At 39.4% G+C, this 18,552-nt stretch overlaps 1 protein-coding gene across 1 annotated transcript in view; it reads left to right on the top strand.

Moving 5' to 3' along the window:
* SYK (spleen associated tyrosine kinase) overlaps positions 1–5,769 on the top strand; it is a 47,078-nt gene extending 41,309 nt beyond the window's left edge. The window contains exons 11-14 of the mRNA XM_066181642.1: positions 23–212; positions 1,529–1,669; positions 1,870–1,982; positions 3,532–5,769. Of these exons, the coding sequence (XP_066037739.1) occupies positions 23–212; positions 1,529–1,669; positions 1,870–1,982; positions 3,532–3,604 (517 nt within the window). The 3' untranslated portion in view covers positions 3,605–5,769. The remainder of the gene's footprint in view (positions 1–22; positions 213–1,528; positions 1,670–1,869; positions 1,983–3,531) is intronic.
* Positions 5,770–18,552: the final 12,783 nt, after the last annotated feature.

Here is an 18,552-nt window from a genome sequence, read left to right as displayed (position 1 = left end):
AAAATTCAATTGTGATTTTCAGACATGTCACAGAGAAGAATATAACAGAGCTGGTGCATCAGGTTTCCATGGGAATGAAATACCTGGAGGAGAATAATTTTGTTCACAGGGATCTGGCTGCAAGAAATGTGCTGTTAGTCACCCAACATTATGCCAAAATTAGCGACTTTGGACTTTCTAAAGCTCTTAGTGCTGATGAAAATTATTACAAGGTAAGGTCTAAACACAACATGAAAACTGTGTAGTGGTATAGCTTAATAAGGATATTTTCAGTTGAAATGCAGTTGAAAATTGGAAATATTATGTATCATTCATTATTTTATAACCTGATATTAGATTACCAAATTCAAAATATGTGATCAACATTAAGGACATATAGGGAAGAAAAAGCTTGTCCCTCCTTGTACTTGTCTACTTTCATTTACTTTTGAAAAACTTGCCATTAAAAGATTGAAAGTTATTGTGGAAGTGAGATACTACCTTATATAAAAGGGGGAAAATGTGTTTGTTGCAAAACAAGAAAAATGTAGGCTAGCACTATCACACTGTCTTATAGAAAAGAATTAAGGGTGGTTTTTGAAAGAATGCCATTGTTAAATAATAAATTAGCCTAAACAATTTTTTCTTTAATCTTGGTTTTAAATTCCTTAGACCTCTGTACATCTCAAGTGATTAAAATAATTGCAACATTTAATAATGTAAAAGGTGGGAGACAAAGGCTGTTATCATGTCTGTATTTGTTTTCCTGATATATCACTCTTGCAATTCAAAATAATTTTTCCTTCTGCTTATTCCCTTTTATCAGCTCTTTGAAACTAACAATCCAACCCCTGAAACACTGCAGAGGAGAGGCAAGCACATGCTGCCCTCTGATCACCTTCCTGTATAGGAGCAGTAGTCGCTGCTGCCAGAAAAGGCATCTTAAATCACTGCCACTAGCCTGGCCAGAGACGCTTGTCAATCCCAGTGTCAGAGCCTTGAGAATTAATATCAAAGTCCATCTTCTTTACAACTCCATGGGATACAGGAGGGTCCTGTCACTAGATCTAGCACTGTGCTGGTACAGCTTGACCCTTGAATGGTCATAATACAGTATTATGGCATAATTTAGGTGAACTGTGGTTTGCCACAAGGCAGTCACTGTGCTTTGAAACAGAGCACCCACTGCAACCATCTGGACATGTCTCTTGCCCTTTATGAGAGCCAAATAGAAAAAAATGATTCTAATGAGCAACTTTAAATTAAACACCACTAAAAGCGTGACTCAAAGTCATTTAGCTATGCTTTTTTTACCATAGATTTCATTTCAATGCATTATTTTGAAAGTGAAAGATTAGAACAATTCTGTAACACTTTTGAAGAAGCTCTTCCCCTTTCTTTCTAATGCTAACTGCATCAGAAATATTATGGTACTTAGTACAAATGTGTGCAGACCTAAGTTAACGTGAAGTATGTGCATTCAGGTGTTGTTTACTATTTATCGTTTATCCAGTCTGCTTTTTTTCCTTTCTGTTATGACATATTTTAGGCACAAAGTCATGGAAAATGGCCGGTCAAATGGTATGCGCCAGAATGCATGAATTTCTACAAATTTTCTAGCAAAAGTGATGTCTGGAGCTTTGGGGTTTTAATGTGGGAAGCTTTCTCTTATGGACAAAAACCATATAAGGTGAGTGGTTATATTTGGCCATGTTTCTTCTTTTAACATTCAGAGCATATTTGGACCAGTATCTTTTCCTAACTAAAAGGACTTGCTGCAACAAATGAATCAAAGGATAGCACAAAAATTAGGCCTCTGTTTGATTTATGCTATCATGTGTGCTCTAATCATTTGCAACTTGGATAACTCTTCTGGTCACCCTGTTCCAGGGAATGAAAGGTGGTGAAGTTGCACAGATGATTGAAAGAGGAGAACGAATGGAACGCCCTGAAGTCTGCCCAACAGAAGTCTATAGTCTAATGAAATTGTGTTGGACATACAAGTGAGTGTGATGGGATGTTCTTTTGATAGAAGTACATTTCAACCTACATAGTTAATAGTCAGAAAGAGGATGAGTAGGGGTTACTTCAAAAGACATCTTTTCCGCTGGAGTTCAGCTTACAACCACTCTCCAAGCTAAGGAGTCAATTGCACTTTCAGGTGAAAATTATCTGAGTAATAGAGTGTACTACAAAAAACCAATTTTGTAGAACAGAGTTTGCTGGAACAGTTCTATACAAACTACAGGGTATCACAAAAAAGTAAGTCCACATAAAGATCAGTCTAATGCATTTTGAAAAGCATGTTTGAAATTAAGCAAATATTTTTGTTTCATTTTGATTTGTGTTTCATTTAATTTTCATTTCCAAGGCTTTAGCTTTACTGAAATTTCAAAGACGTATTGCCAAAATGTTTGTTCTGTTCCTCAGTATTTAATTGTTTTGAGCTGTTTGCCTCTTCTCTCATAACTAAATATATTCAGATTGGATCCCACACTGACTTCTTACCAGGCAAACCATCTTTTCAGGTCATACCTGGTACATCAGAAACCATAATATTCATAACCATTTAGAAATTAGAATTATGAAATATAGAAAAAATAAAACCTATCTGATTTTTTCAATTAGTATATTGAAAAAATGTATAAAAACTGTTTTATGATGTATTGTTTTAAACTATTCTGCTGAAGTTACTTTTAACTGTAGGAGGTCTGCAGAAACCACCCAAAATGACTGTATATTCTTCCAGTTTACCATCTGGAGAATAGGTTTGTCCAAAAGGTCTACATTAAGGAGCTCTGGTACATTTTTATGTACCTTGCTTCTTTTTTAGCTTCAATAAACTTAGTACTATAGAAAGAACATGCAACCAAAAAATAATTCCTGTCTTCTGGTTTGACTGAAGAAATGCTGTAATAGTTCTACAGTTACAGGATCAAGTTTTGTAATGATTAACAAACATATCATAAAGTATGCTGATTTTTTTTTTTAATACTAAAACACCTTTATTATTGGAAAGAAAATAAATTTTGAAAAGAAGGTTCAGGTCAGGCAGAGTAATTATCTCAATATGTAATGTAAAATTGTAAGGGCTTGTTGTCAGTTTAATTGTGTTCTACAAATAAAGAAACAGTTGCAGATATAAAGGGAAGTCATATAGTGTGTGGGTAGGCTCCTCTCATTGCTTCTAACCACTCTGTGTGATGGTGCTACCCATTATAAGGCAGATATTGCATGGCAAATATTCTGTTCTCCAGATTATTACTAAAGTAAATGAAGCAGAAAATTAAATGGAGCTGATTTACCATTTCTGTCCTCTAATACCTTCACCAACCACAAAGTAACAGGCATGATAGTAAATCCACTGACTGGATGCTCTATGGTAGTATTTGGCACTTGGTATTAATATTGCAGTGTCATTTTTGTAGCCTTAAAATATTGCAAGCATCTTTAAATGAGCTGTCCTTGAGGTATGGTCTCGAGGGCTCTAAGGCCCATGAAGCTTCCCAGCTCTGTCCTTCCTGTGCAGTGACACCTGTCATCTTTCCACAGCGTCAACGACCGACCAGGATTTGTTGCAGTCGAGATGAGATTACGTAACTACTATTATGACATTTCCCACTAACAACATAGAGAACCAGCAGCTTCCTTGTCTCCAGACAGCCTCCAAGAAGCAGCTCATTTCCCAAAACCAAGCAACCTCGGTTTTGGTACTTCCATTTTCAGCCTGCAAAGCTCAGAGCTGAGCCTTGTGTCTGTAAGGTTGCCTTCTCTTACCTTCTGAACAAAATCCAGCCCCAAAAGAGTATTGGAAGTGTAACAGTCTCAAAGTGTGCAGCAAGAATGTAGATAGGATGCTTGTACTTTTGCTACATTCCATTTCATTTTATTTACAGCTTTATTTGCATTATATTTTGCAATCCTGTAAAACTTATTTAATGATTTTGAGCCCTCTTCCTCTCCTATATCAGAATGCAGATTGGAATTTAGATTCTTCCCATCAATATTCTAAGCCTGTAAATGTATTGAATTGTTCCAGCCTTCCCTTTCCTCAGGGAAGAATAGCATAAACATTTCTCACTGTGAACCAAATTCACTGTTCAAGTGTGTCAGACACTTTGACTGACAGTATGCTTGATTTTATCACCACGTCCCTTTAAATCAAACCACATTCTTCTTAGTAGTAAAATAAGCAGGGGGGAACTGGGAATTCTGACTTTCCAGCATCATCACATGTTTTAAGTGTGACCACCTTCTTTTGTTCCTCATCTCATGTGTGGAGCCCAGCTGTTCCTCAGGGAGTTTTTTTTTTCCCAGTGAAAACTGGGAACGCAGAGGCTTGATCTCATCTTGGAAGAATACATACCAGGACCTAAAATTATTCTATATTTTAACGCAAACTCCAACACTGCATTCCTGAAAATACACCTGGGATGGAGCATCACTTACCTTTCTCTGTGCTCTTACATCTTTCTCTGGACATATCTATTCTATCTATCTATTTGGGTATACCATAGCTCCTTGTGTTGTATTTTGAGCAGCAGTCATTTCTATCTTTTCTTCAAACCTTCCTTAAAAAAGCATCTGTGAGAATTTCACCACACCTTAAGATCTCGAAAGTTAAATTTCAACTCTAGTCCAAATATTTTATGAGGGGCATATGGACAAAAAGATTACTTTTGTTACCTCCAAAATCTTAGTATTTGTCCTGTGGGACAAATCCCTGTGGGAATCTCAGGAAAAGGCATTTGTCTCATCACTCTTCTGTAATGCAACATGCGTCTCCATTAAATTGGAAGCACAGTAGAGTAATAACAAATAATGTAATCAACTTCTGATCCTATTTTTTACCCTTATGCTTTGCTTGCTCAATCTCATTTAAAATATTATCAATAACAACATTTCTATCACTTATTACTCACAAGCAGCTACTTTATTGTCATTTGCATATATCTCAGGAATCTACATCAATTTTGTCTGCTAGATATAGAGATTTTAGAAGAATATAAAGAATAAGATTTAGAGTTAGACATACTTATTGCATATGGCTCATTAGAGTATACATGTTAATTTTGGTGTGAACAGAGTATTCTTAGAGATGCAGTGGTATTTTTTTTCTCTAGTAATGAAATTGTGTGAAGCAATTAAACTGAGAAAGGGTGAAATAATTTTCATAAAAGACAGGACTATAAACAAATGTAGAAGCTACTAGGGTTTTTTTCCTTTTTACTAAGTTTTCGGTCTATTTGTTAAATAATATCTGGTGCCTTCTGGTAGTTTAGTCTTGGCTGTCCAGTGCAAGGCACCGCAGGCTACTGGAAGGTACTGAGTGCAATGGATCATGTTTCAAATGTGACCACACATGACTTACCTTGAAAATGATTTTTGTTTTGTTTTTAAGAAACATTTTTGTACATGACCAGCTTGTGTAGAAGTTAGCCATAGTTACACGTAGGTGTTTTGTGACTGTAGTTAGGTTGCAGAGAATTTGTTATCTCTGCATGTGCAATTAGTACACTTATGGGGATATTAGTTCTAAAGAGATTGCACAAATCTCTATGAACCAGCGAGTGACAGTACTGAATTTCCCAGAACGAGAGATAGATTCCTCTATACCTCTCACTCTCTTTAAAAGTGATACCTGATACAATAAACTTGGGGGAATATTTCTTTTCCTCTCTTCTGAGTGAATGTCAACATCACTTTCTGAAGTTACTTGATTATTTTTAACTTCATTATTACATAATAAACGTTTACAATGAGAATATAAAGTATTGTGAAATAAATGGATTCAGTTTTAACATTTTAATTAAAGATACTTTTACAAAATATGCTGTCTTCACAAAATCTTCTCATAATTACATGCTTTGTAAAAAATCCTGATGCTGTGCAGTGTGTATATGTACCAAGTTACTGTGATTGTAGTAACTGAGATTTTCCTATTGATGGTGAAAGTTACCGAACAGGACAGACAAGCCCACTGAAGCCTGGGCTGCTTTTGGACCAATTCAGGAATAGTAGGAATTTCTCAAAATATGCAGATTGTTATTGCACCTAAGTCTTTTCAAAGTGATTTACAACAATACTGTGCTGGATCTGAAAGGTTAGAGAGGCCAGGATTCAGTGCAGTGTTGTCAGCTAGACAAGAATTTCTGCCTTACAGATGTCAGCTATGCAGGATTTAAGTCACATCATATGACATGGAGCCCCCCTCCAAAGCAGACAGCTGTTCTAGGTATTCCAAAATAAAAACTGTAACATCTTAGTCTTTAATTTAGCTTTTCCTGCATGCTTGGCTTCTCAGGACAGCTAAGGCTAGATGGGTGTGAATGTGAAGGTGGACATCTCTTCAAGCAGGTACTTACCTTTGAAGGAATCAGTCATTGATCTGTGGCTGACCAACTCTGTTCTGCTGTGGTTGTTTTCCTGCATAGCAAATCTGGCCTAATTGCTGCACTTTCCCACTTTGTGGGGCTGCACTATCAACTGATAGGAAGGAACTTTTTGTCTTTTGGCTGTCTGGATTTGGTTTCCTATTCTTAGATTGACTTGTCTCAGAAATGCCACTTGGCCCACAAGTGATTGTTACGTCAAGAGTTAAGGGGTAGAAAACTACAGCATGTAGTTAGGGAAGCTGGTGAAGGAGAAGGATAACATGCTAAGGTGATAGAGAAGGTGAAAACATGCTAAGAGGGCTTTTCACTGGAGGAAAACTGTGTATTTATACTTTTGGTTAGGGCTCAAATTTACAAAATCATTGAGTTTTTTGAAGTATGGGAAGCATGTGCTTTTTCCCATAAACACACACCCAAACATCTTAAAAGCCCTGGTCCAACCTGTCCTTGCTTCTAACACTGTGCAAAAAGGGGTCTTTTAATCAGACAGTGAGAAACACCCATAATTTTCACCCCTGAAATCAGAGTCAGCAGTGCCAGTTTGCCAAAGAGCCCATCTGCAAGTGGCCTGGCCTGCACAGACAGGTTGTTCACCAAGGCAGCAGCAGTGTTCTGGCCCCAGCCCTGCCAGGAGGTGGCAACGCCTGAACACGGTTGCAGCGAAGCACTTGTCTGGCCATTTCTGGCATGCTGCACTCTGCCCCAGCTGTTGTTATGCCTGCCTGTTACCGAGGACACACTCTCTTTGCTCCTCGCTGTGAAGCGATGTTGCATGTGAGGACGAATCATCATTTATTTATATCGTGAATAGTCAGCTGTGGATTATTAACAAAGGCTTCTGAGACTCGGTGTCCCCTTGTCTTTTAAGTGATTGCAGCAGTGAGAGAGTGCATGCAGGAAGATACAGGCTACACCCCACACTTGCCTAGAAGGGAGTGAGGGTGGCATATGGATTGAATAATGTAGGGAAACATTAAGCAAGCACTTGTAATTACTAGCCCTAAGTTTACTGGTGACAGAAAGACTGCAAGGCATGCAGAAGAAGAAGAAATAGATTCCTGTAAAAAAAGTCAGAGAGATGTAAGGCAAATCCTGAGAGCAGTCCTTCAATCACTCAGAGCTCCCTGAAGCCAAACTGGAGCTGTGCATCTATCTCAAAATAAGTACTTTTTCCTTTTCCATCATATATGTGATAATTGAGACAAAGACCCATGGGGTTCCTTGCCATATAATTAACTCTGCATGGAGTATAACGACTGCTTCCCTGAGGCAGTGGAGGTGTGCACATTTCTTGATAAGCAGAGAAGAGAGGAAACAAGAGGCAGCTGGGAAAAGCATTACACTACTGTCCATTAAAATTCATTATTTCAAATGTAAATAGTCCCTGGGTGACCAGTCCACTGTAAACATGCAGAGATCATTTATTTCCCTCTTCTGTCCACCGTTGCAAATGCCTTAAAATGTCACATTATGAAACAGGTCTTGCTTAACTGTGTCAAAGTGTTTGTGGGGGAATGCTGCTGCCATGCACCTGCAGCTACACTGCCCACCTAGCACACTCCACGTGTCAGAGGTTCAATCAGCTGAGTGCCAGGTTCACTGTGCCCTCTGCCATGTTAGAAATGCAACACATTCCTGCAATGACAGAAAAAAATAGAAAAAATTTTGCAAAGAACAGTTCAATGACACTGTCCTGTTACATTGTCACCTGCCAGCAGCTGCACTGACATCAACATCTGTTCTTCCTACTTCCTGCTTTAATAAAGAGAAATTGTGTGAATTTCAGCAACAGCAAGAGTGCCAAAACTATAATTGTATGACTGAGCAGCAGAACAGGTAGCAGAGAACTTTAATAGCTGTCTCTTGAACAGCTTGAAGACTTTCCTTTAAAAATATTAAACACTTTTGCATATATGCACATGTATTTCCTGTCATTATTTCATACTTGAGCTCAATAATGACTTGTCCTTCACTTGTTACTGCACAACCATTGTAGCTGTATCTTCATGTCTTGTTCTAATTTATGTTCAGATTTCACCAATGTTACCAAACAATCTCCCTGTGACTGGTGTATCAGGTTCCACCTCCAGTAATCTGAGGCAGAGACCAGCTGGCAAGAATTAGTAATGTTGGTTTTTGGTGATAGTTCTAGAAGATAACAAAACTGCATGGAAGGAAATGGCTGTGGGGAACACAGATACATCAAGAAATGCATGAAAGGTACAAGCTCACTGAGCTTGTCAAAGAGCAGCACTTTGGGGCATTTTTCTCTCTCTACTTTGGAGCAGATATAAATTGACTGTTTGGCTATGTTTGCTTTCTTTTCCCAAAAGATATATATTTAGGGTGAATGTTTCCTTAAGTTTCCCCAGTAATGACACATTTTTATACCCTTATTTGGGTAAAAAAACTTAGATTATCAATGTCATTTTGTTTGAGCAAGATTTCCTCTATTACCAGTAAATTCCCCAAACTGAGCTGCTACTATGCATACAACTACATTTCTGTTCTAGCAGCTTCCATGGGCCTCATTCTTCTGACTACTCTGCAAACACATACTTAAGTTAAAGAGGAGCACCAGCAGACAGGCCTCTCCCAAAGCCCTCATGCTGCCTCTGACAATCAAAGGGCCATGCAAAGAAGCAATGCACAATAAAATTCAGCCACCATGAGGAAGGTTCCCAACCTCCTACTCCCAGCGTGTCTGTTTTACTTAGACAATATAGCCTCTTTAAGACAGAAAATACAAAATGGTACAGATATTTATTATCAGATTACATTGGTGTTACAGGACCTCTACACACACCTTGAACTCAAGAGCCACTTCATTTTTTTGCAGGCACCTAATGCACTAGAGCACAAAGTCTTCCTTTTTTATTTTTTCTTCTGTAGACGTGTTGTTGACTCTGTCATAGATACACACATATCTTTGGCTATTTTAAATTTGTATATTCACTGGTATTAGTGCTTCCCCAGGGGCATGCAGCAGTGAGGTACTATTTTTAAACTCCTCAGTCAGCCATGACTTCCTTTTTGTCTGTCCACTCTGTAGCTGCCATAGGGAGTAAGCATGGCATTCCTCATCTTTTTGTGGTTTCTACTTATAAGGAATAAGCAGAACAAGCAGTGGTTCTTGTTGGTGCTGGAGTACTACACAAGTCAGATTACAGGAAAAAGCACAGACTGAATCATGTCTCAGAAATTCACCCTCCAGTGTCACATTGTACCCGAGTTAATGGAAACCAGAACTCCTGCTATACAAGCACAAGTACAAAGCTCACAGTTTGTTCCCAAAACTCCCACAGCTTTTTCCATGCCAGCTATATAAAACAAAAACAAAAACAAAACCAAAAACAAATTTAAAAAGAACACAACAAAACAAAACAAAAAACTAACCAAACACCAAACCCCAAAATGATTTAATAATATGACACATTCCTGTGTTTGTTTGCAGAACTGTATGTGAGCAATTTTATGAGTCATTTAATTACAAGGAAGCCAAAACCTGGACAAAGAAATACACTCAAGGTTTGCTTGGGTTGAAGACAGTCTCTCTCTTTCTTCCCCCCAAAATTTAAAGGTCCCAATGTATCTGAAATGCAGCTAGAAGGAGTGAAGACGTCAGATGCCGCACCAAAACTGGACTCAAGATAGCTGTGAGATTGGTGGTACCTATATCTTTTGTTGAAAACTGCTTTATATGGTGGTAGTATGCTGCCAGGCCCACAAAGCCAGCATGTGCCACTGCTTGGCCCCCAAATCTCAGCAGGAACCTGCTGATTACTACACATTAACAAACATCTGTGGAGAAAACACCCAAATACTGCACCCTCTTCACCTAACACACATCATACACTGAAAAAGTCATACAGACTGGGACACATACTTGAAAGGGAAATAGCATTTATGCCTTTAAATAGATTTGTCCCAGTAAATGCAGCCAGTCTTTGCTCCTTCTTACCGGAGGAGCTGATCTTGTGCCCTGGCTAGATGTTATTGCATACCTTTTGGGCTATACCAGCAAATCAGAAACTTCAAAACTGGGGTGAGATGGGAAGGGAGACAGACACTATACTCATCACTTGAAAAAAAACCTATTAAACACACTTTCACTCATAGGCTAAGAAATTTAAAGTAGCTGGAAACTAGGTCTTGAACATTCAGGTCACCAATAAGGCTCAACTTTCAACCTAGCAAGTAGTAACATGCTTGTAGAAGCAAAGTGATAGAGCACAACTTTAAAAGAACCTTTCATTTTGTAAAAAATGCCCATGTAAGATTAAATTCATGGGCCTTCTTTGGTTGATTTATTTATTTTCCTTAAGCTGTGCTTAGTAACATGTATAAATATGCCTTACTTCAGAAATATTTTATTCTGACCACTAATTAACAGGGAAGTACCTTCCAGTCTTGCTCTTGGTTGCAGGAAGTCCACAGCAGCAGGACAAACTTCGTCCAGATCTTCCCATTTCAAGGAAGAAAACTTGCAGATCCTGCTGCATGCTTACTGCTCCCCTGCTTCTGCATGGCCATTTGTACCACCATTGGGCTGACCATAATTTGTCAGCAGTTCCTCTGCCACCCAGAGAAACTCCTTTGACCCTAGGAAAGTTGTGTGAAGGGCACTGGACAGCTGCCAGCCATAAGAGATTTCTGTAGGAAAGTGCTCCAGACAATGGTGAAATGGCAAACACCTGGTACCACCTTCTGCTACTGTAGCTGGGGAACAGGATCTGGGATCCTGTTCCACTGAGGTGGCAAGAGCCCTGGCACAGCCATGCAGCACAGCTATTCTGCAGTGCCACTAGCTGCTGGTGGGCCAGGGGCAGAGTCTGACAATGCCAATGCAAACCTCAGATGAAGGGTTGGTAGCAGTTTCTGCTGTTTCTGTCTTTTAGACAAGTGCTGATCAGCCTAATGAATTGTTTCCTCTTCCCACATCTCAGACAGACTCTTTTGTGGCTCTCCCAGCAGGAATGCCAGTCTACTGTGTACAGTTTACAGTGCTGTGTAAGGAAAGCAAGGAAAGAAATGAGGCTCTTGAAGTCATCACAGGAATGATGACGTGCAGAGCAAGTGTTCATGTTGGTGGGGAATCTTCTGTTATATTCTGGAAATGTGTCTCTTTTCTGTGGCAGAGTATGGGTTTTGAGCTGAGCTTTTTCCCCCTTTTAATTTAGGTTGAAAAACATACATCTAGCTTAGGTGACCAAGTGAAGCTGAAGGACACAGAAGGAAGTCTTGTACAGAATAGCCAAGTGCCCATAAATTTCAAGGTATTCTTTTTATTATTATTTGAGCTGTAACTCAAAACCACTTCAAATTGGTTCTATGATGTTTGTTTGTTTCTGTTCCTAACAGTCCGCATGTGACAATGAATAAACCAAAAGGTCACTTCCTTCAAAGCTCTCCAGGAAATGCTCCCCAGCCATAAACTCAACAAGGCCACAAAGAAAACCAGCTCAAAGTAGCCAAGTTTCCAGAACTGCTGAGATTGACAGGGAAGTTGGGGTAGACACCTGTAGGTCAGAATGGCCTGAGCAGGTCTGAGCAGGCCTCATCCAACCTCTCTCTGACCCAAAGGACAAAAGCCCCTTCCAGCTGAAGAACTCTAGGATTAAGTGAGTGTGTAAGAAGCTCACCAGAGGTCACCAAAGTTTAACAAAAAAAGAGAACTGTGTTATTTCTATCTTTGTGTTCATGCACTTACACACATAGAGGCATCCCTGGTCAGGGATACTTAGCAGCCAACATGCCTCATTGATACAAGGCAAATAGCAAGACATGATTCTGAAATGTCCTGCCTTCTCTATACTCGTACTTCTCTAGCAAATCTCTGTTTCTATTGTCATCTGCAAATTTTATTACAAGCAATTTTTCCTGTATTTTCAACTCCGCAGTAAAATAATGAAAAGGTATTGCGCCTAACATGAAATACATCAGATTCCCCCCACAAAGATGGAAAAGCATCTCCGTCATCTGTCACTTTGCAATCACAAAACTCATTTAACCTAGAGGAAAGGTTTTAAAGACCCTAGAATAATAGCTCAGAACGGAGAGATCACACAACAAAATTGTTTTAATACATTCCAGATGTATTGCTTCAGTGAATTTAACATAAAGACTAATCGGAATCACTGCTTCTATGGTTGTCACTCTTCAATTCTCTCAGGGCTACATGCCAAATTTTTTCTGCTTTCAACTGCACAGCTTTCAACAAAGTCAGGCCAAGGGAGTACACAATTTGGTCCCAAGTAACTAGTTAAGTATTTGAAGCTGTTGCCGGTCTTTTATGGGCTCAGTTCAAAATGACATTTAGGGAGGTTTGAAGCATCTTAAATAAGAAGGATGCTGAAGAAACAGAGGACAATCATCATCAGCAAAAAAAAAAAGCTAACGGAAAATCACTATCCTACTGAAATAACAGAAATTACATATCTAAAACAGACAGGCACACATATTATTCCCCTATTCCCAAAGTAAGCATGCACCATTAACAGAAATTCTCAAATTATGAAAGGATATGCAAAGTTGTTTAAATCCTAAACCTTCAGTTGTAGGGAAGTGATTTATTCTGTATCATTAAAATGTTTAGCTGGAAAACAAAGAACAGAATTGAATGTTCTGTTCAAATACTTACATAAACACACAGTAAAGTTGGAAGACAGCTCTGATACCATCTTAATGGAATCAGTATTATTTACTTAAGGAAAAACAGTATTTTGAAAAGATTAAAAAGTACCAAAAAAAAAAAAAAGTACCAAAAAAACCCAAACAAAAACAAAAACCCACAAAAAACAAAACCAAAACCAACCAAACAAAAAACCACCAAAAAACCCCACCCCGAACCAGAGGTCTGGGCTATGGTAATGGTGAAGCAATCCAAACTACCTCTGCAAAAACAGCAGAAATTCAGAAGAAAATATTAATGTCAGAAAATCTTTTGTAGGCATGAATATTAACTTCTGCTGTTATGAATAAATGAATTCTAAATTATTCTTTGTCTGATGGTTTTCAAGAAGTATTACCATAATCACATAAACTTTCTTTTTTTTCATATAAAACTATGTATAGCATAAGACTTCCCTTTCAGTGCCATGATCAGAGAAACCATTTGAATGACGACATTAAAGCAGTGAGATTCCAATTAGCATATGAAACATACTAAATCTGTCAAAATGAGCTGCTTGGATTACTGCTAAACCCAGAAACCCCCAAATGATGGAAGATGAAGGTGGATAGAAACTCAGATGTGGAGCTGTACCCATTCCACGAGCCCCTCTCCCCCACCCTGTTTGATCCCAGAGCATGTCATTTGCAGCCAAATTGTCCTTTTCCTGGTCTACAGGTAGATGAAGAACAAAGTTTTATTCAAAATGAGAGTCAAGGAGAATATGTTACATAGCACAGGTTTGAAAGGCAGTGACCCTATCTGTCTTGCTGAACGAGTATAATCTGTCTGATGTAGATGTATGTGGAAAAAGGAGAAAAGAGAGAAGCATTGATGCCTGGGCTTAAAAGAGAAGTTTTACATAATAGCTGGAAGAACAAGATCGTTGCACTGAAAATTTTGAAGCTTCTTGTCAGAAATTAACATAAATCTAAAGCGACCTGACAAACAGCTGTTTCATGTAAAAATGTTTTATGGGATTTCTTTGCAACATCTTCAGTTCTTTACTGCATCTTTCATGCGTGTCAGGCATGCACATACACATACACAATCAAGAAAACTTTTTTGGACAATAGATCAAATTGTTGTTCAAAGGAGTAAATTAAGACAAATTTACCAACCCTGTACTGAAGTGACATTCTTCATGCCTCAGTGCATCCCAAGCAAACTTAAGGGTCATATCCTTTACTTGAAAACAAACATGAAAAATAATGTTTCTACACTGTCCTGGGGTCTCTGGTGACCCACAGACCACTCGGTGAGCCCACAGAAAAAATGAAGACAATATCCACTCTTACCCCTGTGCTGAACCACTGACCTTACTGAGACTATCCCTCTAGTAAAAATACTTACAAAAAAGCAGATTACTTCTCTGTCTGTGAAAATCACTTGTCTCTCTTTTCAGAGGCCAAGAACCAATAGTGCTGATGATTTCTTCTTTGACCTGTCCAGGGGGGACACGTGCTGTGGGGGGCAGACATGAAAATGTTTATCTCCTGGGAATTTTTCTAGGCTGGGTGATATTTTGTGGTCATTGCAGTGGGAAATACCTGGTTCTGACTGAGTAAGGCTATATGCCGATGAGGGCAGGAACCAAGGTGTCCCCAGAAGTGACAGGATGGATGGCAGAGGACAGGTGCCGAAGCCCACAGCACCTGCGCCAGGAACCATGTTGGAAAACTGCCTGTCAGGGTAAGCTGCCCCTGTGGCTGCTGGAAGCCCTATCTGCCTTCCTTGGCTGTCCAACACATGACACTGCAGCTGCTGCAGCCACTTCGGCCACAGCAAGGCTGAAAAGGTGGAAGGCCTAGTGTGGAGGAAAGGTAATGCTGCCCAAAGCAGTATTAGACTGCAGTTCTTTCACATTTCTCATTCATTATTATTTCCTTAACAGAAACATGTATTCTTTATGTGTTTAGAGGGGGCTGAAAAAAAGTGGAATAACCATTTTCCACTATCCTCCCTTCAGAGATTCTGAGTCCTTACGTATTTTTCATGTTTTCTCAATGTTGCTACTAGTCTACCTGGTAGTCATGGGCCTGACAGCTCATGGTGGCACTAAGCAAGATCATGATCAGTGCTTGGTACAGACCCTCCAGAGCTTCAGACAGTTCCTCACAGTATCCAAATTTTATCCTAGTTTCACTTCAATACACTCCTCAAGCTGTCTGTAAAAGGAAGAGGACTAAAAAAAATTAATAAATATAAACATAAATAGAAGAGTAAACCAGTTATCTTAGCAAGTTTCAGCCACCACTCTCTTGTCTTCTTAGGCACTTTTTGGATCAATGTGCTGACTAGAACAAACCTTAGCTGGACAAATGAAGATTTGCTCCCTAAGCACCATTCCCACATGAGGGATCTGGCACAACCTCCTCTCTTGATTTTTGATCTTGACGTGTTTCCTTCCTTTGGTTTCCTCTGACTGTAGCACCATCTTCTGATGGTCTACATTCACCTCATAATCTTTATCTGTGTGAAGCTGTTTATTGGTTTGAGTAGTTTTACACAATTATCTCATTATTATACACTTTTTTTCAGGAATCATTTTTCATAAGCCTAGACAATGTATTCTGGTCGGAGCACAAGACTCAATTTTAGGGACACTACAGCTCTATTTTGAAGCTGTTTTTTGTTATGGGGATATTAGCAGAATAATCATCCTCTCTCAAATTAATTCAGAACTTATATGGTCTATAGTATTCCTTCAAAATGCTGCAGTAATATGCAGGTGTGCACTTTGCTGCATTTTTTAAAAATATCCTTAGATAAATGCTTTTACAACACCCTAGCTAACTCATTAGGAAATACGGCATTTAATAATAGCATTATTGAAAGTGATTACTAACATATGAAAAAATTATTTTTCATATATATATATATAAGGTTGCAGTCATATGTCATTTCTGTATGACAAGTTGAGTCATATTCATTGCAGGGTAATATCTACCAATTCCACTGAGCTATATTAGGAATTAATTTTGCTCATGACGTCTTGTGTTCCTATTCTATATTAGCTACATTATATTATCTCCCTCCACAGGCACAATTGCATGTACATCAAACTTGATTTGATGCAATTATCTAGGAATAAATGATCTTGTTTTGGCTTGTTTCAACAACTTGAGCCATTTCCACCCTGTTCCCACAAGATTTTTCTGCCTTCAGAACTCTCTTGGCAGTTCTTCAACTCTGATCTAAAACTCAATCTGAAAAGGTACAAGTCCTTTGTGTGTACCTACTGTACAAACACAGTTGTTACCCTTTTTTTTTTTCCCTACACCATGTCACAGCTTTTGCAAGTGGCTTACAAGAAACATTATTTTAAAGCAATTTTTAGGACTAATACACTTGCATATGAAAAGCAGGGTATTAATGACACTTCAAGTGCTTGTGAGAAAAAACACCTTCAGATATATATTGCAGCTTAAGCTCCTAAATCACTTCCATCCTTACAGAAAAGTATTTATAAGCTGTCATTTGTGTGTGGTTGTTCAGAAATATTCTGGTCTATTGAAATTTCTTTTCCTAAAAAAGAAAAAAAAAGGTTAGGTTTTTATCACTGTTAGGGAAATTTGCAACCTACTTCAAAACACCCTGCAGCTAGCAGAGGAAGAAGCTGTGTTTTCTTTGCTGTCAGGCAATGGTTCAGACTTGAAAGATCCTGGAGAAGGCAAAGAGCAAAGACAGTGATTTGGGCACCCTTCCCTTTATACTTCTCTACAGGGGAGCTCTGTGTTGGCTAGCATGCAGATAAACAGTTCTGCTGCCTTTCTGAAGGTCTAGTACTGGCAAGAAAAGTCTCAGTTTTGACTGAACTAACACCTTCCAGGCATATCAGGAGCAGAAATGAATTTGGCAGATACACTGGACAAAGGCCTGTACTTCGTCCCAGGGCAGAGGGTGCTTCAAAGTGCATCACAAGTTGTTGAGAAAGCAACTCGTACTCCTCATTTCTCTGGTTATTGTCTAACAAGTGTTCGTAAAACACGCACAGTCTAGCACCAAATCAGGCATCCAGCAAATACAGAAACAGCTAAAGAAGTGTAGGGGCCATCTACAACACCCATTGAAATCTGCCTGGTCTTTTTCCCTAAGTGTTCCGATGGCCAGCTCTGGTGAGTTGAGCTGCCCTTTTGCTGCATTTGAACAATGCAGATCAGATCCAAGGCCTTTAGGTACCGTTGGACTAAAACTGATGAATATTACTGATATCTTGGCAGTCAGGAACTCACCTAGGACCAGGACCTGATGCCAGCCCTCTATACCATCCTAACCTGGAAGGAAGCTAGCAAGAACATCTATTTAGTAGAAGATGTCACTGCTCCATGGCACGAGACAAATCCCATTCCACCTTATATCTCTCATTTTCACATCAGTGCTTGGGGCTGATATCCAGTGGGCTTCCCTGTGCTCTCTGTGCTTCCATGCTCTTGCAGCCGGCTGAGGAATGACAGCTCCTCACTCTGTCCTCATTTTGTGAAATGGAGAAACTCACCACCACAAGATGCTTTGTGTAACAGAACTATAAAAAGTTGCAGAAAGACATTAGGGATGTCTTTCTGCAACTTTAGCCAGGGATAGAAGGTCCTTAAGAAGAAAGCATACAGCCTCTTCTGCATAAGAACTTTTTTTCAAAAGCAGCACTTTCGCATGATCTCACTGATTTGAATGAAATTGGGAGAACTTGTGATATGATTTTTATAGTAAGATTAGCTGAAAAATATGTGTATGTGGTGGTCAGTAGTGGTCACCATCTTCAAATTCTGCAAAGCTCAGTTATGCCCCTGGCAAGGCTAGGAAAGGCCACAGGTGGGAGGCACATGACACTGAAAAGAGAAGAATGACCAACAGCAATCGTGACACTAAAAATACTCCTGAGTGAGCAGGCTCCAAACTATCTCATATTCTCCATTGCAAAACACTCCTCTTCTGCAGGGTCAGATGCCCAGACAGTGTAAATCATCTTCCCAGTGCTGCCATCATTGATATCTGCCAGCTGGCATGAGCTGTGGGTTTGACTGTTGGTCCTTCTCTTCCTGAAGCCAAACACCCCTAAAAGTAGTAAGAAGTTTTAGACCTTGCTGTTTTCCTTCTCCCATCCCTCCTGGTGGCAAACCTATGTGCCAGCAGCATGCTAGGAAAATACATGTCAGTTTCTAAAAGCACAACTGCAAAAATGAAGGGAAAACTCACACATATCTCTTCCCTTTCTCATTCCCACACAGAGGAACCTCACCATCCCATGGAAGAAGAAGGCTTGCTGGACAGAAGCCTCAGCCCAAGTGGGTATTTCAACCCACACAGTGAAGGGGAACAATCCCACTGCTGTCAGGCCAGAGCCAATGCACAAACATTCTACACAACTATTTTTGTGGTGGGATCTAATGGCTTGGCATCTGAGACATCCACTGAAAATCAAACACCCTTTGTACACAGCTCAGCCAGCCTCACACTGCTGGTTGCTGAAGCCACAGCTCTGGACTGCTTCTCGGGTTTTCTTAACAG

Source organism: Chamaea fasciata, unplaced genomic scaffold, assembly GCF_029207755.1.
Source record: "Chamaea fasciata isolate MVZ Bird 193981 ecotype frontalis unplaced genomic scaffold, bChaFas1.0.hap1 SCAF_4, whole genome shotgun sequence".
Classification (NCBI taxonomy): Eukaryota; Metazoa; Chordata; class Aves; order Passeriformes; family Sylviidae; genus Chamaea; species Chamaea fasciata.
Note: the sequence above shows the minus strand (reverse complement) of the source record. Positions and strands in the feature narration are given on the sequence as shown.